The 23996-nt window shown below is 45.6% G+C and overlaps 2 protein-coding genes across 3 annotated transcripts in view; both read left to right on the top strand.

The window, feature by feature from the left end:
- Positions 1–19993, top strand: part of RAB11FIP3 (RAB11 family interacting protein 3) — a 49927-nt gene extending 29934 nt beyond the window's left edge. Inside the window, exons 4-16 of one of the 2 annotated variants that reach the window (XM_069984082.1) lie at positions 2849–3003; positions 3547–3723; positions 4554–4694; positions 6164–6199; positions 6626–6716; positions 8034–8137; positions 8235–8375; positions 10844–10925; positions 11352–11489; positions 12826–12981; positions 13530–13670; positions 14021–14130; positions 17969–19993. In XM_069984082.1, coding sequence (XP_069840183.1) covers positions 2849–3003; positions 3547–3723; positions 4554–4694; positions 6164–6199; positions 6626–6716; positions 8034–8137; positions 8235–8375; positions 10844–10925; positions 11352–11489; positions 12826–12981; positions 13530–13670; positions 14021–14130; positions 17969–17978 — 1482 coding nt within the window. In that variant the 3' untranslated portion in view covers positions 17979–19993. The remainder of the gene's footprint in view (positions 1–2848; positions 3004–3546; positions 3724–4553; positions 4695–6163; positions 6200–6625; positions 6717–8033; positions 8138–8234; positions 8376–10843; positions 10926–11351; positions 11490–12825; positions 12982–13529; positions 13671–14020; positions 14131–17968) is intronic. The other variant, XM_069984083.1, reaches the window with a different exon arrangement.
- A 2609-nt stretch (positions 19994–22602) lies between these two features.
- Positions 22603–23996, top strand: part of CAPN15 (calpain 15) — a 45253-nt gene continuing 43859 nt past the window's right edge. Inside the window, exon 1 of the mRNA XM_069982106.1 lies at positions 22603–22754. The gene's annotated coding sequence lies outside the window, so the exon portion shown is untranslated. The remainder of the gene's footprint in view (positions 22755–23996) is intronic.

Raw genomic sequence — 23996 nt, 5'->3', positions numbered from 1 at the left:
GAGGCAGCCATATCACTCCCCAGGCCGTTGTTGTACGTGTTATGGTGGAGGCAGCCATATCACTCTCCAGGCCGTTGTTGTGGGTGTGATGGTGTTGTGGTGGAGGCAGCCATATCACTCCCCAGGCCTCTGTTGTACGTGTGATGGTGTTGTGGTGGAGGCAGCCATATCACTCCCCAGGCCGTTGTTGTTGTACGTGTGATGGTGTTGTGGTGGAGGCAGCCATATCACTCCCCAGGCCGTTGTTGTTGTACGTGTGATGGTGTTGTGGTGGAGGCAGCCATATCACTCCCCAGGCCGTTGTTGTTGTACGTGTGATGGTGTTGTGGTGGAGGCAGCCATATCACTCTCCAGGCCGTTGTTGTGGGTGTGATGGTGTTGTGGTGGAGGCAGCCATATCACTCCCCAGGCCGTTGTTGTACGTGTTGTGGTGGAGGCAGCCATATCACTCTCCAGGCCGTTGTTGTGGGTGTGATGGTGTTGTGGTGGAGGCAGCCATATCACTCTCCAGGCCGTTGTTGTGGGTGTGATGGTGTTGTGGTGGAGGCAGCCATGGCACAGCACAGTCCATATCACTGTGTCGCTGCTCTGCAGGAAGCTCGGACGCCAGAGGATCTTGTTGCACTCAGATTAAATGTCTCTTACAATTCTCCTCCAGCAAATGTTCAGAGATCGCTGTGAATTTACCTCAGTGTACAAAGATCAATGGTTCGCTAAGCATCTGTAGGTGCTGGGTGTATACAGGTGTATATGGTATCCAACCAGATTGTGCCGCCATCTTGCCTTCTGGGTCATTGGTGTCCATAATTGCTTGTGTCTCTTATCAGTATACACAGCGGTCAGTTCAGCACGGAGACGGAAGTTGTCACCCGCTACTGAAGCTGTTTGTTGCTAACCACACATTTTTCATGAATAAATAGTTGCTATGGGAGACTGTTTTCTTCTGTGCAGTTTCCCTTTAAGAATCTCTTCAATATAGCGAAAATAGAACAATACTAATGCAGAGGGAAGAATAGAGCCGTTGCCCATAGCAACTGATAAGCTTGACATCGGTTTTGATCATATTTTTTGCTATATTGTGGCTTGTTTTTTCTGGAACAATCTGTACTTCATTGTTTTTTTTTTTTGTTGTTATTTTTTTTTGTTTATGGCGATTGCTGCTTAGGATAAGTAAAGATATATTTTAATAGTAGGAGTTGGGTCTGGCGTGCTGAGACTTCACCAATTGATAAAATGAGCCAGAAAAGCGTGTAACTGAGCATGTCCTTCCCTGTCTTCCTGCAGGAGATGGGCTCCATAGACTTCGTATAGAATCTGCCTCCTGCAGCAAGGCAGAGAGAAGCGCCTAGGAATGCACTTCTCCCAGCTAGAGATCAATGCAGGTCTGAACACCCAGATCCCCGACCCATCACTGCAACATGTCAAACGTCTTATCAAGTGACAGGGACACTCAGTACTAATCTATTACCATGTACTTTTATTTTATACTATCTTGTATTATACCCTGTCTGTTAATGCTGTAACAGGAGCACAAACAGGGCAGCCATTGTGGTCCACAGGAGGCCCCCAGCCAGAACAACCAGTTGAATTGCGAGGGAGGAGACTGGTGTCAACTGGAGATAGAAGTAGTGTATGGACCCGGATCCAATATATTTTAAAGTGTCGTCAAGGTCGGGTTTCTTTGGGTTTTTTTTTTTTTGTTTTTTTCAGAAATCAATAGTACAAGCGATTTTAACAATCTTTGTAATTGGGTTTATTAGCAAAATATGCCATTATGTGCATTCAAAAAGAACTTTCCCCAGGTCCCCCCCTCCTCCTCTCTCTCATTCACTGCTCATTATCAGGAAATCTCGACTAGTTTACATCATTCGGGCCTTGTCTAATATATGGAGAGGGGAGGAGGGAGATTAGTCGCTAGCAGAGAGCAGAGAACAAAGGATTACACAGTGGAAGCTGTGTGAAAGCTGGTATTCAGAGGTCAGAGAGGTCAGTGCTGACTTCAGAGGAGAGCCCAGTGATGTAGCTGTAAATTAACTCTTTGTTGTCTGGTTTTGGTGCCTCCTCTACCTCCACCCCTCCCCTCTCCATAGAGAACAATGAAGACAGGGGGAGAGCTTTAAACTGCTTTTTCATGATAAAAATGCATTTTTCGGCTAATAAATCCATTTACAAAGTTTCTTAAAATCGCCTGTACTATTGATTTCTGCAAATAAATTTTTGTAGCTGGGTTTTCTTTAAGAAAAACGGGGAGGTGTCCATCCAGTGGTCCCATAGACTTTTATAACCCACCGATTCTTAGCATAATCCAGATTTTGTTTTTTATTCCCCCCCCCCCCCCCCGATGTTGTAGGATGTTCTTCTACACCTGTATATAATCTTTGCTTTCACATTGCACTGTCTATACTTTCTAGAGGCGTTTGCCGGGAACAGGGTTATAACATCTCCTTCACAGCACTGAACTTTGTTCTGATAAAGTTAACGCTGAGTAAGAACATCATATAGGGCCAGGAAGGGCAGCGAGAGGCTTATCCTTCCTAGGGGTTTGTCGTTTTGCTGAGTGAGGACGACCGGCTGCTCGGGGAGCCATCCACAACCCTCCGGCACAAAATGTTTTAATAATAAACCCCACTCTGTTAATCCTGTTAAATATAAAGACTCTACAAGGGTCATAAAGAAGACTTGTTGTGCCGGACAGGCATGAATTAACACCTAAATTGCCAGTACTGGTGGGGTGAATGAGATGTCTATACTCTCCCGTAAGGTAGGGAGAGTCCGTAGAACAGGATGGTGGGTTGTGTCTGGACTTTCTACATTGGTGGTGACAGATTTCGTCTGTGTCTCCCGACAGGTTACGGAGGTGACGGACAGCGCCTATGTGGGTTCGGAGAGCGCCTATAGTGAGTGCGAGACCTTCACAGATGAAGATACTGGAGGGTTGGCTGCACAGGAAGACCCTGAGACTGAAGGGGATGGAGCCGGCTCTCGTGGACATGCATCAGCAACGTAAGCCGATTTTTTTATTTTATTTTTTTTTTCAATTTTTGAGTACAGAGTTTGGGGAGAGGTTGTATAAGTCTTTACCTTAAGTCTGTCTTTACCTTCAGCTGTCAGGGCATGATGGGAATTGTAGTTATGCTACAGCTGGAGAGCCACGGAGTGTTATATGTCTAAGGGCCCTATTCCACGGGACGATTATCGTTCACATAATCGTCAACGATAAACGATCCAAACGACCTGAAATCGTTGACCCATTTACATGGAACGATAATCGTTAGTTACGACATCTTATTCAATGCGAACGTTTTGCGAACGAGCAACGATAAAAATGGGTCCAGGTCTTATTAAACGATCAACGATTTCTCGTTCAGTCGTTAATCGTTAACTGCTATTCAAACGAACGATTATCGTTTAGATTCTAACGATTTAACGATAATCTGAACGATAATTGTCTTGTGGAATAGGGCCCTAATGTAAACTGAAAGCCCTATATATATTAGATTCCAGGTCCTCATATCTTATGTACATCTTTAATATTCTCTGTTTCAGACCTGAAGGATTGGAGCTGTCCCTGTGCGATATCTCGGGGGTCACGGTCACTGGACAGGAGGAACAGTTTGAAGATTTTGGGGAAGGAGCAGAGCCGGACCTGTTCAATAGCCACTGCGAGGAAGAGCAGGAGAGCTTCACCCAGGCGACAAACACCTCCCACCGTCTCACCTCCAGGTGAGATTATAATACTTCCCTCAGACTGATACTACAGGGGAGAATGCGCAGTAACCTGCCGCAGCTTGTCACATTCTAACAGGTTATATCTATTAAAGGATGATGATAAAGGCAAATAGCAGATGCAGGACTGTAGGGGGTGCAGAGCTTGCAGGTGCTCCCCAGCTATAGTGCCTTAGGGGCCCAACTGACCCTGTGTAGCCCCAGAGCTTCCAATTACATCCCTGCACTCAGTATTCTGCTGGTGGGGTCACTGTGTACATACATTACATTACTTATCCTGTACTGATCCTGAGTTACATCCTGTATTATACTCCAGAGCTGCATTCACTATTCTGCTGGTGGGGTCACTGTGTACATACATTACTGATCCTGAGTTACATCCTGTATTAGGTCGGGTTCACACACTGTATGACACAGGCCTTTCTGTAAAGATCATTCCGGCCGGCACTGCAGTACCGGCCGGATCAACTTCATTTATGTTGAATTGAGATGCGAGCGCATTCGGGTGCACCCACATCCAAATTCACCTTAGCACACAATGGAAAGTGCGTCCAGAGCCGCACTTTCCATTGTGTGAACTGACAGTTCTGTGCAGCCGTTATTCAGTGAATAGCGGCCACACAAAACTGAGTTACATCCTGTATCATACTAAAGAGCTGTAATCACTATTCTGCTGATGGAGTACAATGCAGGATATAACTAATGCAACAGTTTAGTTAATAAACGAATTTAGACAATGTGATAATGGTGATTAATTTCTGTATGTTCTTTGTCCATACAATAAGTTGGTATATTGCTCATGATACGTAACTTTTACATCCCCCTAGTGGTGCACCTGTGTCAGAGCGCCAACTCTTGGCACCACCACCTTGCACAGGCCTGGGGGGGCTGTACTGCAGCCAATGCCACAAACATATCAACCGTCTGGAAGATCTGTCCACCCGTCTCCGATACCTTGAGATGGACAGGTGACATTGCATGCCCGCTACCTACAAGGGGCAGGGAGAGGTGCTATATGGATGGAGACTCTTATACAGCTACTTATTATTGCTAAATGTTCCGTGATTTGTCCCTAAATCCACTACCATGATTTGTCCAACAAAATAACCAGCACAGGATGCTTGGTCTTGTGACTGGAAAAGAGATTTGCATCGCCCGTCCATAGGATGGGGGAAGAGCAGTGACAAAACTCTGAGTAGCGCTTAATGGCACTTTAAAAAAAATATGGCAGAGTACTGCTTTTCTTTCAGACCAACTGGTTTCCGAAATGTATATAAATTTGTAATTTACTTTTATTTAAGAAATCTTGAGACTTGCAATACTTAACAGCTGCTGTATGTCCTGCATGAAGTGGTGTATTCTTTCCAGTCTGACACAGTGCTCTCTGCTGCCACCTCTGTCCATTCGAGGAACTGTCCAGAGCAGCAGCAAATCCCTACAGAAAACCTTTCCAGTTCTGGACAGTTCCTAACATTAACAGAGGTGGCAGCAGAGAGCACCATATCAGGCTGGAAAGAAAACTCTTTCTGCAGGACATACAGAAGCTGAAAAGTACTGGAAGATGTCTAGATTTTTTAAATAGAAGAAAATTTCAAATCTGTAAAAATTTCAGGCATCGGTTAATTTAAAAGAAAACCTTTTTCGCCGGAATACCCCTTTAAGGGGTTGTCATTCACTTGAAAGCATCCCCCTAAATTGTTGATAACAATATGGCTGGCATTACAGCTCATTTAGAGATGATGGCGGCCATATTGGTTGTCACAAAGCTTTATTAGGAAGTCGATCCCAGATTCCAGTGGTCCTGTGAAGGGTCTCCATTGTGCCTCCCTCCGTCCCGTATTGACTGGGCTTGCTGTGCATGTATATGACATCGCATGTAAAAGGGTTCTGCCTCATCCGCTTCATCGCCTGTGGCTCTCTAGACGTAGGGGGCGCTATACTCAGTTCTTGGTCTGATGGTCTCTTTTAAAATGATGCCTATGATGTTTTTTGGGACGGTCCTCCAGCAACCCTATATGACTCAAAGGCGGACAGGAGAGCTGGGGTGTGTGGCCGTGTGGTTGGACATACTTCCCTCTTGTTATTTCCTGGGGCAGGAAACCGGAATCACCCCAGCTCTTCTCCTGATAGAGCAATCCCAGAAGTCATTAACTCTCTCCTGGCCTCAGCTATGTGCTATATCAGCATTTTCCCTTCCACCTGTCACTCACCACTTCCTCCGCTGCTGCATTAACCCCGTCATATACAGGACATTGGAGTGGCGTCCACCGCTCTCCCGCTCCGGGCTTTGCATGCTATTGGTGTCTGAGCTTGTTTTTGTTACAATGTGTGAAGCGCTATCAGCAGGTTTTCCCTCCCCTTGCCCTTCATACTTCCCTTCTCCTCGTATTTTTCACTCTCGCTTATTCATATTTGCCTTTTTTTGTTTCCTCCACAGCCCAGACAAGAGGCCTTCAAGCAGAAAGGAGGCACGGTGAGTGCGGCAATAAATGCTCTGATGTTAATGTTGCATGCTGGCACCATATTGAAGGTCAGCTATAGCAGGGGTAGGGAACCTTGGCTCTCCAGCTGCTGCAAAACTACAACTCCCATCGTGCCTGGACAGCCAAAGCTTTAGCTTTGGCTGTCCAGGCATGATGGGAGTTGTAGTTTTGCAACAGCTGGAGAGCCAAGGTTCCCTACCCCTGAGCCATAGTCTAGTTATGTTGGGGGTCACGGGCGAAATGCTCTGCAGGTGGTTGTAGCATAGAAAGCCTATCCTGATAAGAGAGCGGTCTCTAAATTATAGGTAATATTTTACAATACAGCAACTAGTCGCTGATAAGGAAATACAAACAGCGAGCAGGATGTATGTTATCTCTGTATGACACAAGTATTTATCTATGTCTTCTGTTTCTAGGAGGCTTCATCATAGTGGATTCTTAGGAGAAGACCAAGAAGAGCAGCCGCACACCAACATGTCGTTTGATGACACCTATCTCACAGACAAGGTAGTACCACCATTTCCGGACTGTCTTAAGGGTTTTTACACGGGCTGATTATCGGGCAGGAGTGTTGCTAAAACTCTCCTTCAGTCGATAATCCTGTAAAAGCGACAGCGATCAGCTGAGGAGCTGAAAAACGCCTGACACTTGGCTGATCATATCTTTTGTGCAGGCTTTAAAATATCGTATCCTCTGTGCTGTCAGTTTCCAGATCAAACAAGCTGCGCTGCTGTGTGATCTGGCATCCTGCTCTCCGGGTCTCCCATCCTGCTCTCTCTGGCCGCCGCTGTATCTTCAGGCCACCGCCTCCTCTAGAATGATTGACAGCCGAAGGTGGCGGGGCAACGTAAAGACAGAACAGCAGGGATGCCGGATCACACAGCAGCGCAGCTCAGAAGGTATGTTTGCACTTCTTGTGTGATGCGGAAACTAACAGCACGTATATATGCATATCTGTGCTGTCCGTTTCCATGGCTGCACGAATGATACAAGGTGGGTTTGTGCGGCCCAGCCACTCAATTAATTGTTGTGTGTAAAGACACAGAAAACAAGCACTGATCTCGCTGATCGGTGCTCATTTGCAGACGGTCGAAGATTTGTAGGTGTAAAGGGACCCTTAAACTACATGTTGTTTTCTTAGATGAACCTTTTATACTGGTGACAAAGTAATCTTAGTGCTCTTGCTGCTGTTGTCGAGGCTCTAAGAGTCTCCACCACGGTGCACAGTTATTTCTTTTTGCCAGTAGTACACTCACGGTTACTTCCTCCGTTAGTTACCTGTCACAGCACAGCACCTATGCCTATCTGCTAACCCATGATATATATTTCTGATAAAAGTTTACTTGAACAAACTAGCACTACACTGGGCAAAAGATATACACAGTGCAGTGTTATAGATGGCATGTGGAAGGAGAAGGGATTACTGATGTACTGGGTTTTCAGGGTGCTATGTGAGCAGGAATGAAAGAATCAGCAGCAGCACAGACAGGAATGGGTTACACTAAGCACTGTGCTGCTGCTTCTGAAGACATAACCTGCATATAGCACATCCTAAACCCCATTCCCACTTGCTGTAATTTGTCCTGATTTCGCTGTTACTAGAGACAGATTTCCCCTGACAACAGTCAGTGGACAGCAGATTGCGGAAAACTGAGACATCTAGTGGCCAAGAATTTTTTTTAGTTTTTTTTTCTGGTGTAAGTGAAGTGATTGAGGAAGTTGTTTGAAATGCCTGTGACCATTTAATAGTTAATAGTACTGATATTTATTGGTAACAAGACATACGTGATCACATTTTACATCACATGATTTTGTCACCTACAGGTTCTGTACCTTGAACAGCGGGTGACTGAACTTGAGAGAGACGCTGCCATGACATCGGAACAGCAAAATCGCCTCAGACAGGAGAACCTACACCTGTTACATAGGTGAGTATGTCTTCCTAGTTACCATGTGAGCCGCTACCTATAGCAATCGTCCATCTCTTTTTTGACCCTCTATTGACTCCTTTTTTCTCATGAGCAGAGCCCACGCTCTTGAAGAGCAGCTGAAAGATCAGGAAGAACGGTCTGATGAGGTGCAGAGCGAGGAGACGCGGAAACACAGAGACGAGCTTCGGAAGATGGAACGCGACCGGGGCTTTCGATTGAGCAGCTTGAAGGCCAGGTAAGAACGTAGGGGGAACAGACAAGGACCCAAAAACACTGTCTGATGCACTGGATTGTGAACTAATAAGCACAGTTTAGGATTTGAAGGATTGAAAGCAAATGGCAGCGCCACTTCTGTGCTAGGATTGTGTGTGGTATTGCAGCTTAGCTCCATTGTCGCAAGAAGGACTGAGGGTCCTATTACACAGAGCAATAATTGTCTATATCAGGCCGATTATCACTCTGTGTAATAGAGACAACAATCAGCCAACGACAATGATCATCGGCTGATCGTGTCTTTTGGTCCTGACCTAAAATCATCAGGCGCTGACCGCACATTGCTATGTGTAATAGAGATGCAGGGCCAACGGCTGATGATTGTGTAAATTAAATAAAGTAAATTGTATACATACTTTTCCACAGTCCTGTTGTTGTTCTGCCCTTTGCTCACTTCTTGGAGCTGCCGCTGTAGCTTCAGAGCAGGTCTCTGAACTGACAGGCCGCTCAGCCAATCACTGGCCACGATGATATCATCCAGTGATTGGCTGAGCGGCCTGTCACTTCAGAGGCCTGCTCTGAAGCTACAGCGGCAGCTCCAGGAAGCGAGCAAAGGGCAGAACAACAACGGGAGTGTGGAGAGGTAATGTATACAGTTTCATGTCATTTATGCAAGTTTAAAATGAGATCTGCTAAATGACATGAGATGAAAGGACCCCTCAGTGATCATCACAAAGCGTAAAATCAGTGTTGTAATATAATAATTCTAGAGATATGATGGCTCAAAGTTACAGGCCCAAAGTGTGAGGCTGCACTACTGAGACATTCTAATGATTATATGTTCCCTTCTGATTTTTTTATGTGTGGTTGGAAAGCATCAAATAGATTTCCCCACAAATAACTCCACTAGAGTAGATATTGATGTATGTGGTGACTGAACCCACACAGGTTCTCCATAACAGCACCAAAGCACAGGGCAGAAATCAGTGCCGCTCAGTAGTGCAGCCTGGGCTCTTGGGCCTGTAACTTTATACGCTTATATTTCCACATAGAGGGATGATAATGTGATGGTGACCATAAAGGTGATGTTACTTGGGGAAAAAACATTGTAATTATTAAAATACTTTCAGCCTTGTATCAGCTCTGAGTGCGCACTCCTAAACCCAGCTGAGAGAGGAGGTTATACTGTCTTTTTGCCTGATGTCATGTCCTTGTCGCTAGGGCTCAGCTTACTTAATTTGGACAGGGATAGTCACTTGGAAATAAGGCAAATAAAAAGCAAATCTCGCCTTAACAATAATATACATAAAAGACTATGTCATATAGGTCTCCTTATAATTATTGTACAACAAAACACAAAACATGTAATGAAACTCTTATATTGGCAATAGCAGCCAATCACGGCTCAGCATTCACTTCATATTTTGCGTTTAAAAAAGAGAGAAAGTTGCAATGGGCAATCTGTCCCTTTGAGATTAACCCCTTCCTGACCCTGACTGTGTCAGGTGCACATGTCTGGTGCTGGCTCAGCAGCTGGGCCCGTTCTATACAATCTGATGCCAGTCATTTAACTCTATAGTTGCTGAAATCAATAGCTATTGCAGCATTTATATAGTAATAAACTGCATCTTTGGTTGTTTAAGAGGTCAGGATGTCTAGGCCTCCATGCATGTTGTAACAAATCGAATACACAGGCTGAAAATTCGGGGTCGGATCGACTCGAGCATGCTCCAGGTTCGCTCATATCTAGTGTACACTTTTCAGAAAGGTTTCAGAAAGGACCCTAATGGATGCACACCATTGCATCCATTTTTTCCCATAAAACGGATACCTTTAACAGATGGCAAAATCGCTGTGTGAAACACAGCATTAGGGGTCAGAAGATGACAGTCAATGCACTGATATATATATCGTGTGTATATATATATATATATATATATATATATATATATATATATATATATATATATATATAATTTTTTATTTCTTTTTGGAGAAAAAAATTATTGCAAATCAAAGTCCTTTCCTCCCCTGACTCCTAATACGACATAATATATGTAATACAATATAAAAATGAGGCTTTCTAAAATAGGCCTTAAAAAAATGTTTTTGGAATAATAAAATGTTACAGGTCTTTGAAAGCGAAGAGAAAAATAAAAGAATTAAAAATCATCTTCAGGGGGCCAGGAAGGGGTTGATCTCTTCTCCAATTTTAAAATCTTCCCTCTCCGTGAATGAGCTAGCCCTGCTGATAAAGCTGCGGGTTTGTTACAAAGTATAGGTTCAGGTAGGTGCTGTTACCCTGTAGTGGTGGTTTTAGCACATTAGACTCATACATTGTAACAAAACCTCTGATGTGACCAAGGCTGGTTTGGATGTAAACAATAGACATGTCACATGGTTTAGAGACTGAGGACGGATGTTTTGATGATCATAGCCGCCTTTGCAGATATCACCACTGATAGTATAATGGTCTTTGTTGTTTTGCAGAGTTCAAGAACTGGAGAATGAGAACACGGAGCTGCGATCTCAGCTGCCCAGCGCAAAGGCTACAACACAGAGACTGGAAGAGGTGAGCGACGGCTGAGCCCGGCCACTTACACCACTGGATGTAAACTACAAGGTTTCCATTCACTGACTGTAAGCAGGGCTGCAATTGTATTGTGTTTTTTTTTTAAGGGTATAAACCCACACACCGTATATGCAGCGTATTTACTGCTGCGATACGCAACAAACTCGCAGCAGATTAGATCTAAATAACTGAACACAGCATCAAATCTGTACCAACAAATCTGCTGCGTATTTGTTGCATATCTGCTGCTTATACGGTGTGTGGGTTTATACCCTAAAGGTAATTTCTCACCTATTTAGCTATTGATTGACTTGCAGTATGAGAATGTTAACTTCCTTGTTTTACATGCCCTTATACCCACATACAAACACTAAATTTGTACATAAAACGTGGACATCCCCTTTAAGACTTCTCTATTGTCTGTAGGAGAAATATAAACTGTTGGATCAAGTGGAAGAACTGCAGCGTCAGCTTAAAGATCATCAGGAGCAGAACAAGAAACTGGGAGGGAAGCTGAGCAAGGAGAAACACAAACAACAGCTTGAGAAGGAGAGGTGCCAAGAGGTGAGGGGGAGCGTGCCGCCTGCCAGTGTCCCCAAGTGATCCCACTCTTACTTCTCACTTTAGGACAACTACAGCTTTTATGTTTTTTGTGCTGAAAATGTGTAAAAAATGCAATTGTCTAATATTCCTGAATTATCCTGGAAATAACATGCAGCGATAAGCGGCAACAAGACTTGTCCGTGATGCTGCTTATCTCCAGGGTAAATTCAGAGGAAGAAAATTTATGATGATGGACTGGAAACTTCAAGCAGATTAGTATAGGAAAGGGTACTCTAATGTTCCGTGAAAAAAGTGGTGTTCTTCACTTTATATAGATCAGGGTAAGGCTAAGGCTGTGTTCACATTGTGTTTGCTGCGTATGTCAGAGAATTTTGTGATGTATGACACTGTATAGGCGTAGTAAAAGGCGAAGGACGGCAGTCCGTGGGTCGGTGGGGCTCATGGTGGGGAAACCAGACATATTTAAAGAAAATCCCGGCACTCGCCAATAATTTTATAATTTATTCAATGCAGATGCATCAATAGTTACAATCAGTACATGTTTCGGCCAAATCTAAGCTGATGAAGGCCATACCTGGCCAAAACGTGTACTGATTATAACTATTAATGCATCTGCTATTGGTGAGTGCCGGGATTTTCTCTACACTGTATAGACATTCACTGCCCATAAGCGTCCATGTGTAAAGTGTTAGTGACATGTCATAGAGACATATTACAAGTCGTGACTGGCTGCAGGGACCTCACTGATTGCTAGACCACAGTGAGAGAAGGACAGATGCCATGACTGTGTCTGTGAGTCTCTGACTGTCAAGACTGGACTTCCTTCTAGTTATTGGTGGACTCTCAGCAGCCATTGGATAGGAATAAGTAAGAGATCCCGGGTCTGACCACCATACCCCCGGTGATCTCCATTTTGGCCCATGGCTCCTTGGTTTTGAATAGAGACCCATGACCTACAGCTTCATTTATTCTCTATGGAGCCGCAGGATAGAGCTAAGTACAGCACTTGTCTCTTTCCATCGGCTCCATAGGAATGAATGGAGCTGTGGGTCATGTGCCAGCCAACATAGAAATTAAACCCTCCGCGAAAAAAAAAAAGTTTATGCTGTATACTCTTTATAGAAGAAAGTAGTCAACTGTACTATTATATAAAGCAGTAAAGTATACCAATGTGTACCAGCCTAGTGGAGGCCATAAGGAACGTTTCAATGTCTTCTGGTTAAATAATGGCCCTATGAATATGTTTGACGTATTTGCTGGGAGTATACACTGACGCTAAAAGTATAAGGCACCATAATGCTAATTCTTTATCCTTTTCATGTTATTGTCACACCAGGTTATAGAGGAGCTCCGGCGGGAGCTAGAACAGACACAGCTATTGCGCCTCGAAATGGAACAGCGATTAGGACTGGGTAATAGTAACGCCCTTCAAGAGTACAACAGCCGCACCAGGGAAGCCGAGCTAGAACAAGAAGTCCGGAGACTTAAACAGGTATTACTATTGTATCATAACTATATGGCTGTGTAGGTGCAAACCTAATAGATATAGTATGAGCAATAAATGGGGGCATTTAGAGTGTGTGGGGGGGTAATGTTAATAAAGCAATAGCTGCATAGTAGTGGTAATATATATATGGTGGTGCCTTGGATTATGAGCAGAAATCATAGAAATGCCAAAAATAATGATTTTTTAAAAAATTCTGAATAACATGTAAAACAAATAAAACAAAAGATTCAGAAACCGCAGACTATGTGATATTATAAGTTACTGTACGGTAATGGAGAGGATGGGAAACACAAGGGCGGACAGAGACTGCAGGGAGCAGGAAGGAATGAGCAGGACAGATGTGGGCACATACATGCAGCGCTCTCTGTCTGGGGAGAGAGGGGTTACAGCTGTGAAGAGATTACCTCCACAGTCCTGTCCCCTGATGCAAGCCCCAGCTATGCAGACTATGCCCCTCCCCCATTTCCCGTCTCTTATGGTCTGGAGGTCAATCATTGTAAATAAGGAAGTTTAATATGAATCTTTCATTGTAGGAGCAACGACTTCTCAAGGAACAGAATGAAGAACTGAACGGCCAGATCATTAACCTCAGCATCCAAGGAGCCAAGAATCTCTTCTCCACCACCTTCTCTGACTCACTGGCCGCTGAAATCAGCAGCGTTTCTAGAGATGAGGTAGGAAAACACAGAGCAACCTACACACCTATATGTATCTGCTACACTCTGGACAAGTCAGATTTATTTGCATGTGATTGAGGTGCAATACCAGATATAGTCTATGGAGAGAAGGGTGGGGCTGTGTGTAGAGGGAAATAAAAGCCAGTCAGTTTCTTACTAATTTAGTCCATTCGTACCATATGAGATGGTGTGCAGCCTGATACAGTGCAGTTTATCCCAGCATGACCTTGCTGGCTTTTGCATTATATATCTCATGTGGGGATTTCTGCAGGGACCAGATAAGTCTAACCCATAACCGACAAGTGTCTGCGACCACAGATGACTTATGGTGTCACCTCTCTTTGCAGCTGATGGAGGCTATTCACAAACAGGAGGAAATCAACCTGCGATTACAGGATTATATTGACCGGATCATTGTCGCGATTATGGAGACCAACCCAGCCATACTGGAAGTGAAGTGAGTTTTGGTAACATGCATATATGATAGTGATTCTGTCTAGGGTGAGAAAATGTTAAACTTACAGCTCTCTTGGCAGTTTGCTGGCGTAAAAAGGCTAATTTTGCGGAAATTTTACAACAGTTTTCTCTAAGCATTAATAAATTCGCCCCTTAAAGTGGCTTAGAAAAACACAAGACGCTTTCTTCCAGAAACAGCACCATTTTTGTCCTGGGGTTGGGTGTGGGCTTTGCAGATCTGTTCCATTAAATTGGATGGAGCTGAATTGTAATGCCACACACGACCTGAGGACAGGGTTGGTGCTGTTTTTGCAAGTAGGTAGCTGTGCTTTTTATCATCCTGGATAACCCAAGTCCAGTTCACCGGAGAGCTAAAACAATGAATTGGAGATTTAACACCCAGCAGTGTCACAAAGTTGCAACAGTCAGGATCACAACCGTTTCCGATCCTGGGGTATTAACCCCTCATATGCTGCAGTCATTAGCAGGAGTGGGATCCCTCGGTCACCCCAGCAGGACCCTCACAACATGATAAGAGGATACTGGTGGTTGCCATTGCAGTTAGAGACATAAGACCATGCTTGCTAATTAGACCGTACACTTACAGACATAGGGAAATTTATAATTTTCTGCACTAGCACAAGTTTCAGATTTTTTTATACTCCATATTGCACAGCAGGAAAGTTTTTTGTTCTAAGGGGTACTGATTCCCATTGAGGAGACCCAGCTCTAGTAGGGAACCTTGGCTCTTCAGCCATTGCAAAACTACAACTCCCATCATGCCTGGACAGCCAGAGCCTTAGCTTTGGCTGTCCATGCATGATGGGAGTTGTAGTTTTGCAACAGCTGGAGAGCCAAGGTTTCCTACCCCTGGAGTAGAGGCAGTGCTTTATGGGAAACTATATGCAAATTAGCTTCCCTGCAGAAGAAAGAAGCTCTCTGTACTGCCACCTTGAGGGAGCTATTCTGTTAGTCAGTGTTTATTCTGAGATTCTTGATAATTCGGGATATCGGTTTCTGTTCTGGCTTATATCCCTAGTCAAGCTTCAAGTAAATCATTGACATACAGGCTAACTACCTCTAGGGGGCACCAGAGAATCAGTTTTCTTCCTTCTGCAGGGAAGCTAATCTGCATTCACTACAGTGTTGCGGTATATTATGTAAATGTTCTCATAACCAAGTCCCATAGTGGAACAATGGGGACAAAGAAGTAGATCTAAAATAAAGTTCAATTAAGCATTTACAAAAAAAAAAAAAGGGTGTATAATGGTTATCACCACAACCATAACAACCTGCGCTATAAAAATTAATATGTTATTTATTCCACTCATTGTATGGAAAGTAGAGAGAATACACGGCGCACTTGTGGCTTTATCCCATTGTCTTCTGTACCAGACATAGATGAGGCTGCTGTTATGCGGGATTACAAGTATTGAAAAAATAAATTGTGTTTATGTGCAACAGTAGTAAAACGTTATAAAATGGATAACGCCATAATATATTGAGCCTGTACACGACTAAGCCATTATGCTGCATTGTTCTTGCAGCTCTTTCCTACCGCCTATTACATGGGGATGTGTGCAGCCCCGAAGGATTTGGTCTTTAGCATACTATATGATCAGACAGTGACCGAGTGCTGGCCCCTGTGCTTGGCTGATGGTCACCATATTTAATAGGGCTGGGTTCTGCAGGCAAAACAAATTGATCGCCTGGCCACAGGATAGGTCATCAGTCACTAATCAATGCCTGCCAATCATCTGTACTGCGCCCGCACTATACAGTGAATGGGGCTGCAAGCCGTTTGGCTGTGTTCACTGCGTAGTGGTGGGGACCTGTAAATGCAGCTCAGCTCCTGTTCAAGTAAATGGCAGCAGAGCCTCAGTAATCAGATCTGGACTACACAATGATAAGAAAACAGATGTGTGGGTGCCGAACAGGTGATTGGGGGGGAGTCTAGGTGTCTGCCTCCGACGATCAATGACTAGTAACAGGGACAAAACTAGTGTTCATGAGGCCCGTAGCAAAAAAACTATACGGGGACCCCAAGTAGAAAACCTCTTGTGTAAAAAACAAGACAAAAAACAAGCAACAATACTTGCCTGCCTAGCTCTATTTTCGGACGTCTCCTCTCTTCTCTGCGGCCGCACAAGTGACATCACTGGTGCGCTGCTGGATCACCGGGGGAAGGAGCGACCTCTTGTGGCCGGAGGCAAAATGCTACAAGAGAGGTTGGCACAGCGGGAGCCAATGGCTCCTCACTGTGTTCAATCATGGCGCGGAGGGGCCCCTGAATGACGGAGCCTGCACTACTGCAAATATGGGTTCCTGGGCGGGCACCCAAACATCCCATATTATAATGCGTCAGTGGCCAGGTGGGCCCCCTTAGTGCACAGGTCCTGTAGCAGTTGCGTGGTCTGCCTTCATGGTAGCTACGCCACTGGCTGGTAAGCTATCCTGTGGATCAGGCATCAATCTGATTTTAACCAGAAAACCCCTTTAAATAAAAAGTTCTGCATTTCTAGTCAAACCCAATCCTCAATCATAGCTCATGTGCCCAAAACTGAGGCTTTAAAAATAAAAAAAACTTGTCCAAAACAACTAGTCACAGCTAAGCTTTCATTTTACCAAATTAGAAAGCTGAGCTGTGATTGGTTGCTTTTGGTATTGGTATTTTACACCTGTTTCAATTCTACACAACTTTTGGCTCTGGACAAACAGTGATTAAAAAAATGAAATGTAACTATGGGGTTAAAGGCTGCACCTCTCATAGCACCTAACATTTTTTTATTGCTCTGATTAATCTTAAATGGGAAATAAATGACACAGGTCCTATATTTTTGTGTGTAATGTTTCTCCATGGTAACAGACTACATCCAGACCTGCATAGTCTGATCCTGCAGTCATATTGCCTTCACTCTTTATCTTAACCTCACATTGTATGGGACAGATGAAAGCGAGTACGACTGCACGATCAGACTACACCGAGTTCGTTTGTAGTCTGTTACCATAGAGACACATAGGACCTGAAGACTGGAAATAAAGGCTTTGTTTTGTGGGTGTGTTTCTTCAATTTTACATGTTCTATTATCGGTACTGTACCTGATCTTTAGAATTGTCACTGTCAGTTTTTTTTTTTTTGTTTTGTTTTTTGCAGAAATCAATAGTCCAGGTGATTTTAAGAAACTTTGTAGTTGAGTTTATTAGGCAAATATGCCATTATCTGCATTTAAAAAGACTTTCCCCAGGTCCCCCCTCTCCTCTCTCTCATTCACTGCTCATTATCAAGAAATCTTGACTCTTTTACATCAGTCGGGCCCTGTGTAATCTATGGAGGGGGGAGGAGGGAGATTGGCAGCAGAGAACAAAGGATTACACAGTGGGAGCTGTATGAAAGCCGGTATTCAGAGGTCAGAGAGGTCAGTGCTGACTTGAGAGGAGATAGCCTGGTGATAGCTGTAAATTAACTCTTTGTTGTCCTCTTTTGGTGCCTCATCTCCCTCCACCCCTCCCCTCTTCATAGAGAACAATGAAGACAGGGGGAGAGCTTCAAACTGCTTTTTCATTATACAAAATGCATTTTTCGGCTTATAAACCCAATTACAAAGTTTCTAAAAATCGCCTGGACTATTGATCTCTGCAAAAAAAAATAAAAAATTTAAACGACAGTGACACTCTAACATCTGTCTGGGTATTGTTCCCTTTCCTCATACAAAGTGAAAGCAGAACTTCCAGCACCCGTATAGCCTAGAAGGCCTGTGACCTGATTCCTGTATGGTTGATTTTACACAGAAGTTGTAGGACATACATTTATAGAGACTCTTCTCCTTTCTTTACTGCAGGATCCATTAACCCCACAAGTAGAAGCAGCTCTGCCCATGATCCAGAAAGCAGAGGAGGCAGATACTTTGACCACTGAGATCTCAGGCCGATCAGCTGTGGCGTGTGAACCTTCCGGGCTTCCATGAAGATAGCTGTTGTGCGTCAGAAAGTCGTCTTGTCTTACGCTTGTGTCCGAAACAATGCACAAAAGAGACTGAGCAGTGCATCGCGGCTGCCCCTATCGTAGACTCGCTGCATCTCTGAGGAGACATCTCTTTCACCTTAAAGACCCAGCTCGCTGCTTAAGCATCACCTTAAGAGATCGCCATCAGAATGTATAGCTGTCCACTATCGTGGCCTTGGCTCATGAGATACCTACGAATGTGGATTCTTGGACTACGGACTTGTCGAACAAATGTGTATATATTGTGTCAATGCACAAATGCATAGAGGTGCACATGGGATCTGTATGTCTTAGCGTCCCGGGGGATCGAACAGTAATAATTTGACAGGTTTCTCATTCAGTTTAAGCAAGGTCTTGTGAGATCTTACTATCATGGTAAGAAAACTGCAGCTCCTGAGTCCCCTACCCCAGCATGCACTCCCAGCAAAGAGTGTATGAGTGTATGAGAAGCTGGAGCTGCCTATTCTTACTATAGTGTCAGGACCCCCATGCTCCCACGTATGCATATGATTTGTACAAACTCCACAACACGTACACGTACGCCAACCTATATACACAGCAGGCCGCTACTGTGATCACCCAACCCCTAATATTTGACTCCATGGTGCTGCATCCGACGCCTGACCGGCCTATTCCGGCACCCAGAGGGTCTCATGAAATACTGGGGGCCTATCCTTGCTTTCTCCTTGTCTTTTTATATGCAGACAAATCACATTTTTGGACACTTTTAAAGAAAGTTTCTATATGTGTATGTACATAAGTAGATAAAAAAAATTCTATAAATATATATATATATTGAGCTGTAAATATACAGGTATAAGGAACTGACGGGATCCTCCGGGATGACGCTTTCTTGTCGAGTCACTGGATTTGACCACGTGGTGGCCCGGGGCATAGAGATGCGACGCCCCTCCACCCCGGAGGTTGGTTCGGCTCTGCGGCAATGACGTGGTTAAACTAGGTGGAGAGTCCTACAGATGAGGATTTATCGGAACACGCAAGACACTACTGCTAGAAGGTTACAGGTTATTCCTCTAGGACGGACACTTCCTGAATTTCGAGGGGGAAATTTTGTGATTCCTTTCCATTTGTTTTTATCTGGTCACATTTGCACATTGGGAGTTGTAGTTCTATCACCAAATAATGCACATGCTTCCAAGCAAGGCAATACACATAAGGAGGAGGGGGTCTCCCAGCATACACCTTAAAGGGGACCCTCCTCCTGGTGCTAGATCACCCCACAGCACACAGGGCATTGCATTTGTTTGCCCCCATTGTCCTATTCACCACCACCACCTCCACCACCTTTGGTTGCTAATGCTGCTTTGCCCCCGGAGATGGGGAGACTTTATAAGTCCGCACTATGTATAGGGAATAGGTACACAGCCACTTTAGTCTACCTCCCCCTCTCTGTGGGCATCATGGCCGCCACTATGGTGAATTCCCCTCTGATGCCAATCCTATGGTGAGATTGTGTCTCATACTGATAAAAGAAATCCTGAATGCCCGGCCTATTGCATACATAGGGCTGGAATCACACACCAGGAGGAAGGAGAAGTCCTTCCCGTAGATTTCCCCAGTCTGTTTCAATCTACTTCTGGATTTGACCGAAAAACTAAAAGAATTGGACCTCGTATCCCGGTTGGGCGGTTTGGTGACATCGCTGGCTTCATACAGATGAGCTGATGACAGTCGTACGCTGCGTTACCGTGGCTGAGCAGACAGAGGGCGCTGTGGAGCATGAACGTTCATTACATGTAAAAAGACTCATTTGTTTAATTTAATGGAAGATTCATTTGCTTTATCTTTGTGTATTTTCAGAAATTTCTGGTGAGGAATAAACTCAGTTTGATTGCAGTAATCTGGCTGTGAGTGTGATGTGTGGGACAAGGAGGGTGAAAGCCATGGACAGGGGGGAATACGGCTGTTTTATTACTGGGGTGGAGAGAAGTGGCTGTCAGTGTCTGACCCGACCATGCTGGAAAGAGCCCAACCTGGACGCCATAGTGGTTCCAACCCAGTACTGAGAACTCTCCAAGAATATTTTATGTATGTGTTTGCAAGGACAAAGAGGTTCTTCAGCAGCTGCGGTGCATAGTATACAGCCCCCATTGGGTTATGGTAGAGTCTCTGGACAGCCGCCATTGGGTTATGGTAGTGTCTCTGGACAGAGCCCCCATTGGGTCATGGTTCAGTCTCCAGACAGCCCCCATTGGGTTATGGTAGAGTCTCTGGACAGCCGCCATTGGGTTATGGTAGTGTCTCTGGACAGAGCCCCCATTGGGTCATGGTTCAGTCTCCAGACGGCCCCCATTGGGTTATGGTAGAGTTTCCAGACAAACCCCATTGAATTTTGGTAGGGTCTCCAGGCAAACCCCATTGGGTTATGGTGGAGTCTCTGGACAGACCCCATTGGGATATGGTGGAGTCTCTGGACAGACCCCATTGGGATATGGTGGAGTCCCTGGACAGACCCCACTGGGTTATGATAGAGTTTTCTTAAAGGGTTTAAGGTAGTCCTGTTGGGTCCTTTTCCTATGATAGTCTCCTAACAGATTCTTTATGATGGAGTCTCCTGATGGATCCCATTGGTATATAAAACAGTATCCCTTTGGACCCCAATGGTTTATGATAGAATCTCCTGATGAAGTGTGCAATAGACCCCATCATCCCCCACCCACCCCTAAGTGCAAGACACCCCATCGTCTGCCACCCAGCCCCCTGGCTGCAAGACAATCCATCACCCACCCCTAACTGCAACACCCCACCCACCCCGCATATGTGAGTGTATGTGTGTATGTATATATATATATGTGTGTGTGTGAGACGCCTGACGATGTTTTATGAGCCAGAGAGCCATTAATTTCTTTGCTGACACCGGGCTCCCCTCCATAAGGAAGGAAATATATACTGGTGTCTATGGACTGTGCCGGTATGGCAGCTCCATTCTAGAACACTGCAATACCAGAAACATCCTATGGACAGTGGTGGCGCTGTTTCCAGGTATTCTGTGTGTGTGTGTGTGTGTGGGGGGGGGGGGGGATTGGGTTCTTGTCCTTGTCCCCTCTCGCCCTCATGTTAGTTGTATATCCTGTACTGTGGGTTACAGGGTGTTGTGGGCGTTCCGTCACTGTACATAGTACCTTATCTCCCCTCACACTTGGAGGTTTTACCAGTGCGCTTCTCCATTTCTGGACTGTAGAGTCGGCGTCCTGTTCCTCCCGGACTATCTAATGGAGGGGTATGTTTATTTATCAGTCTTGGCAGATAATGTGGGGTTAATATGTGCCCCCTGATTGTGCTGGGGCAAGATGCACCGTGTGCCCCTTTAGCGGCCCCTAGAGGGGAGATGTGGTATTGTGTGTTGCCCATGAATGGCTTTGCTGAGTTTTCCAGCACTAATAGATTCTTTATGATTGAGTCTCCTGATGGACCCCAATGGTTTATGATGGAGTCTCCTGATGGACCTCATTGGTTTTTGATTCAGTCTCCTGATGGTTCCCATAGGTTTATTAAACGGTATCCTGGTGGACCCCATTGGTTTATTATGGAGTCTCTGGTTAGACCCCCATTGGTTTATGATAAAGTCCAACGATGCATCCACCTTGGTTTATGATGGAGTCTCCTGATGGATCCCAATGGTTTATGATGGAGTCTCCTGATGGATCCCAATGGTTTATGATGGAGTCTCCTGATGGATCCGATTGGTTTATGATGGAGTCTCCTGATGGATCCCAATGGTTTATGATGGAGTCTCCTGATGGATCCCATTGGTTTATGATGGAGTCTCCTGATGGATCCGATTGGTTTATGATTGAGTCTCCTGATGGATCCCCTTGGTTTATGATGGAGTCTCCTGATGGATCCCCTTGGTTTATGATGGAGTCTCCTGATGGATCGCATTGGTTTATGATGGATTCTCCTGATGGATCCCATTGGTTTATGATGGAGTCTCCTGATGGATCCCATTGGTTTATGATGGAGTCTCCTGATGGATGCCATTGGTTGATGATGGATTCTTCTGATGGATCCCCTTGGTGTATGATGGATTCTTCTGATGGATCCGATTGGTTTATGATGGAGTCTCCTGATGGATCCCCTTGGTTTATTAAACAGTATCCCTGTGGACCCCAATGGTTTAGAGTCTCCCAATGGCCGCCATTGATTTATAATGGAGCCCCTGGCGGATCCTATGACACAAGGTGTGAGGACACCTGATTCCAGTATGGGAGCTATAATGGCGGCCACACTGGTTCTCACCCAGCTTTCCCAGGAACAGATAGAACCAGAAAGCAGCTGAATGGAAGCTCTAAGTACTCGGGAACGGGAATGTTCTTCCAAATACAGAAATGAATGTAAGGCCGAGCTGCGGAGGCTGCCGGTATATAGCGCTGACATAGACGGTAACGCGTCTCTATGCAGCCGCTCGTGGCCCCCGCGCTGTGCATACTGAGCGTGGTGGCTGCCGGGATTTGTAGTTCGCAATGCGCACAGGGCGGCGCTTGCGTCATTCTGCCGGCGGGTGGAGCTGCTGAGCTGCCGAGACCCGGAAATAGAGGAGAGGAAGGAAACCGGGTGAGAAGGAACCGGCAGCGATCGGAGCGGTCCTGGGAGTCCTCACGGTATGTGACATATAGCAAGGATTATAGCAAATTACTGACAGATCAGGCAACGGCAGGGCGGCTGTCACCGGATCTCAGCTCCGGCTCATAGGGATGACTCTGACTTCACCTTCTCCTGTGGGGTTACTGAATGGAGGATCCCACACCCCCCCCCCTGTACAAGACACCCCATCATCTGATACCCCCCTGTACAAGACACCCCATCATCTGATACCCCCCTGTACAAGACACCCCATCATCTGATACCCCCCTGTACAAGACACCCCATCATCTGATACCCCCCTGTACAAGACACCCCATCATCCCCCACACCCCCCTGTACAAGACACCCCCCCCCTGTACAAGACACCCCATCATCCCCCACACCCCCCTGTACAAGACACCCCATCATCTCATACCCCCCTGTACAAGACACCCCATCATCCCCCACACCCCCCCTGTACAAGACACCCCATCATCTGATACCCCCCTGTACAAGACACCCCATCATCCCCCACACCCCCCTGTACAAGACACCCCATCATCTCATACCCCCCTGTACAAGACACCCCATCATCTCATACCCCCCTGTACAAGACACCCATCATCCCTCACACCCACCTGTACAAGACACCCCATCATCCCCCACACCCACCTGTACAAGACACCCCATCATCCCCCACACCCACCTGTACAAGACACCCCATCATCCCCCACACACCCCTGTACAAGACACCCCATCATCCCCCACACCCACCTGTACAAGACACCCCATCATCCCCCACACCCCCCTGTACAAGACACCCCATCATCCCCCACACCCCCCTGTACAAGACACCCCATCATCCCCCACACCCCCCTGTACAAGACACCCCATCATCCCCCACACCCACCTGTACAAGACACCCCATCATCCCCCACACCCACCTGTACAAGACACCCCATCATCCCCCACACCCACCTGTACAAGACACCCCATCATCCCCCACACCCACCTGTACAAGACACCCCATCATCCCCCACACCCACCTGTACAAGACACCCCATCATCCCCCACACCCACCTGTACAAGACACCCCATCATCCCCCACACCCACCTGTACAAGACACCCCATCATCCCCCACACCCACCTGTACAAGACACCCCATCATTCCCCACACACCCCTGTACAAGACACCCATCATCCCTCACACCCCCCTGTACAAGACACCCCATCATCTGATACCCCCCCCTGTACAAGACACCCCATCATCCCCCACACC

The sequence above is a fragment of the Dendropsophus ebraccatus genome, chromosome 9, assembly GCF_027789765.1.
Source record: "Dendropsophus ebraccatus isolate aDenEbr1 chromosome 9, aDenEbr1.pat, whole genome shotgun sequence".
Taxonomy (NCBI): domain Eukaryota; kingdom Metazoa; phylum Chordata; class Amphibia; order Anura; family Hylidae; genus Dendropsophus; species Dendropsophus ebraccatus.
Note: the sequence above shows the minus strand (reverse complement) of the source record. Positions and strands in the feature narration are given on the sequence as shown.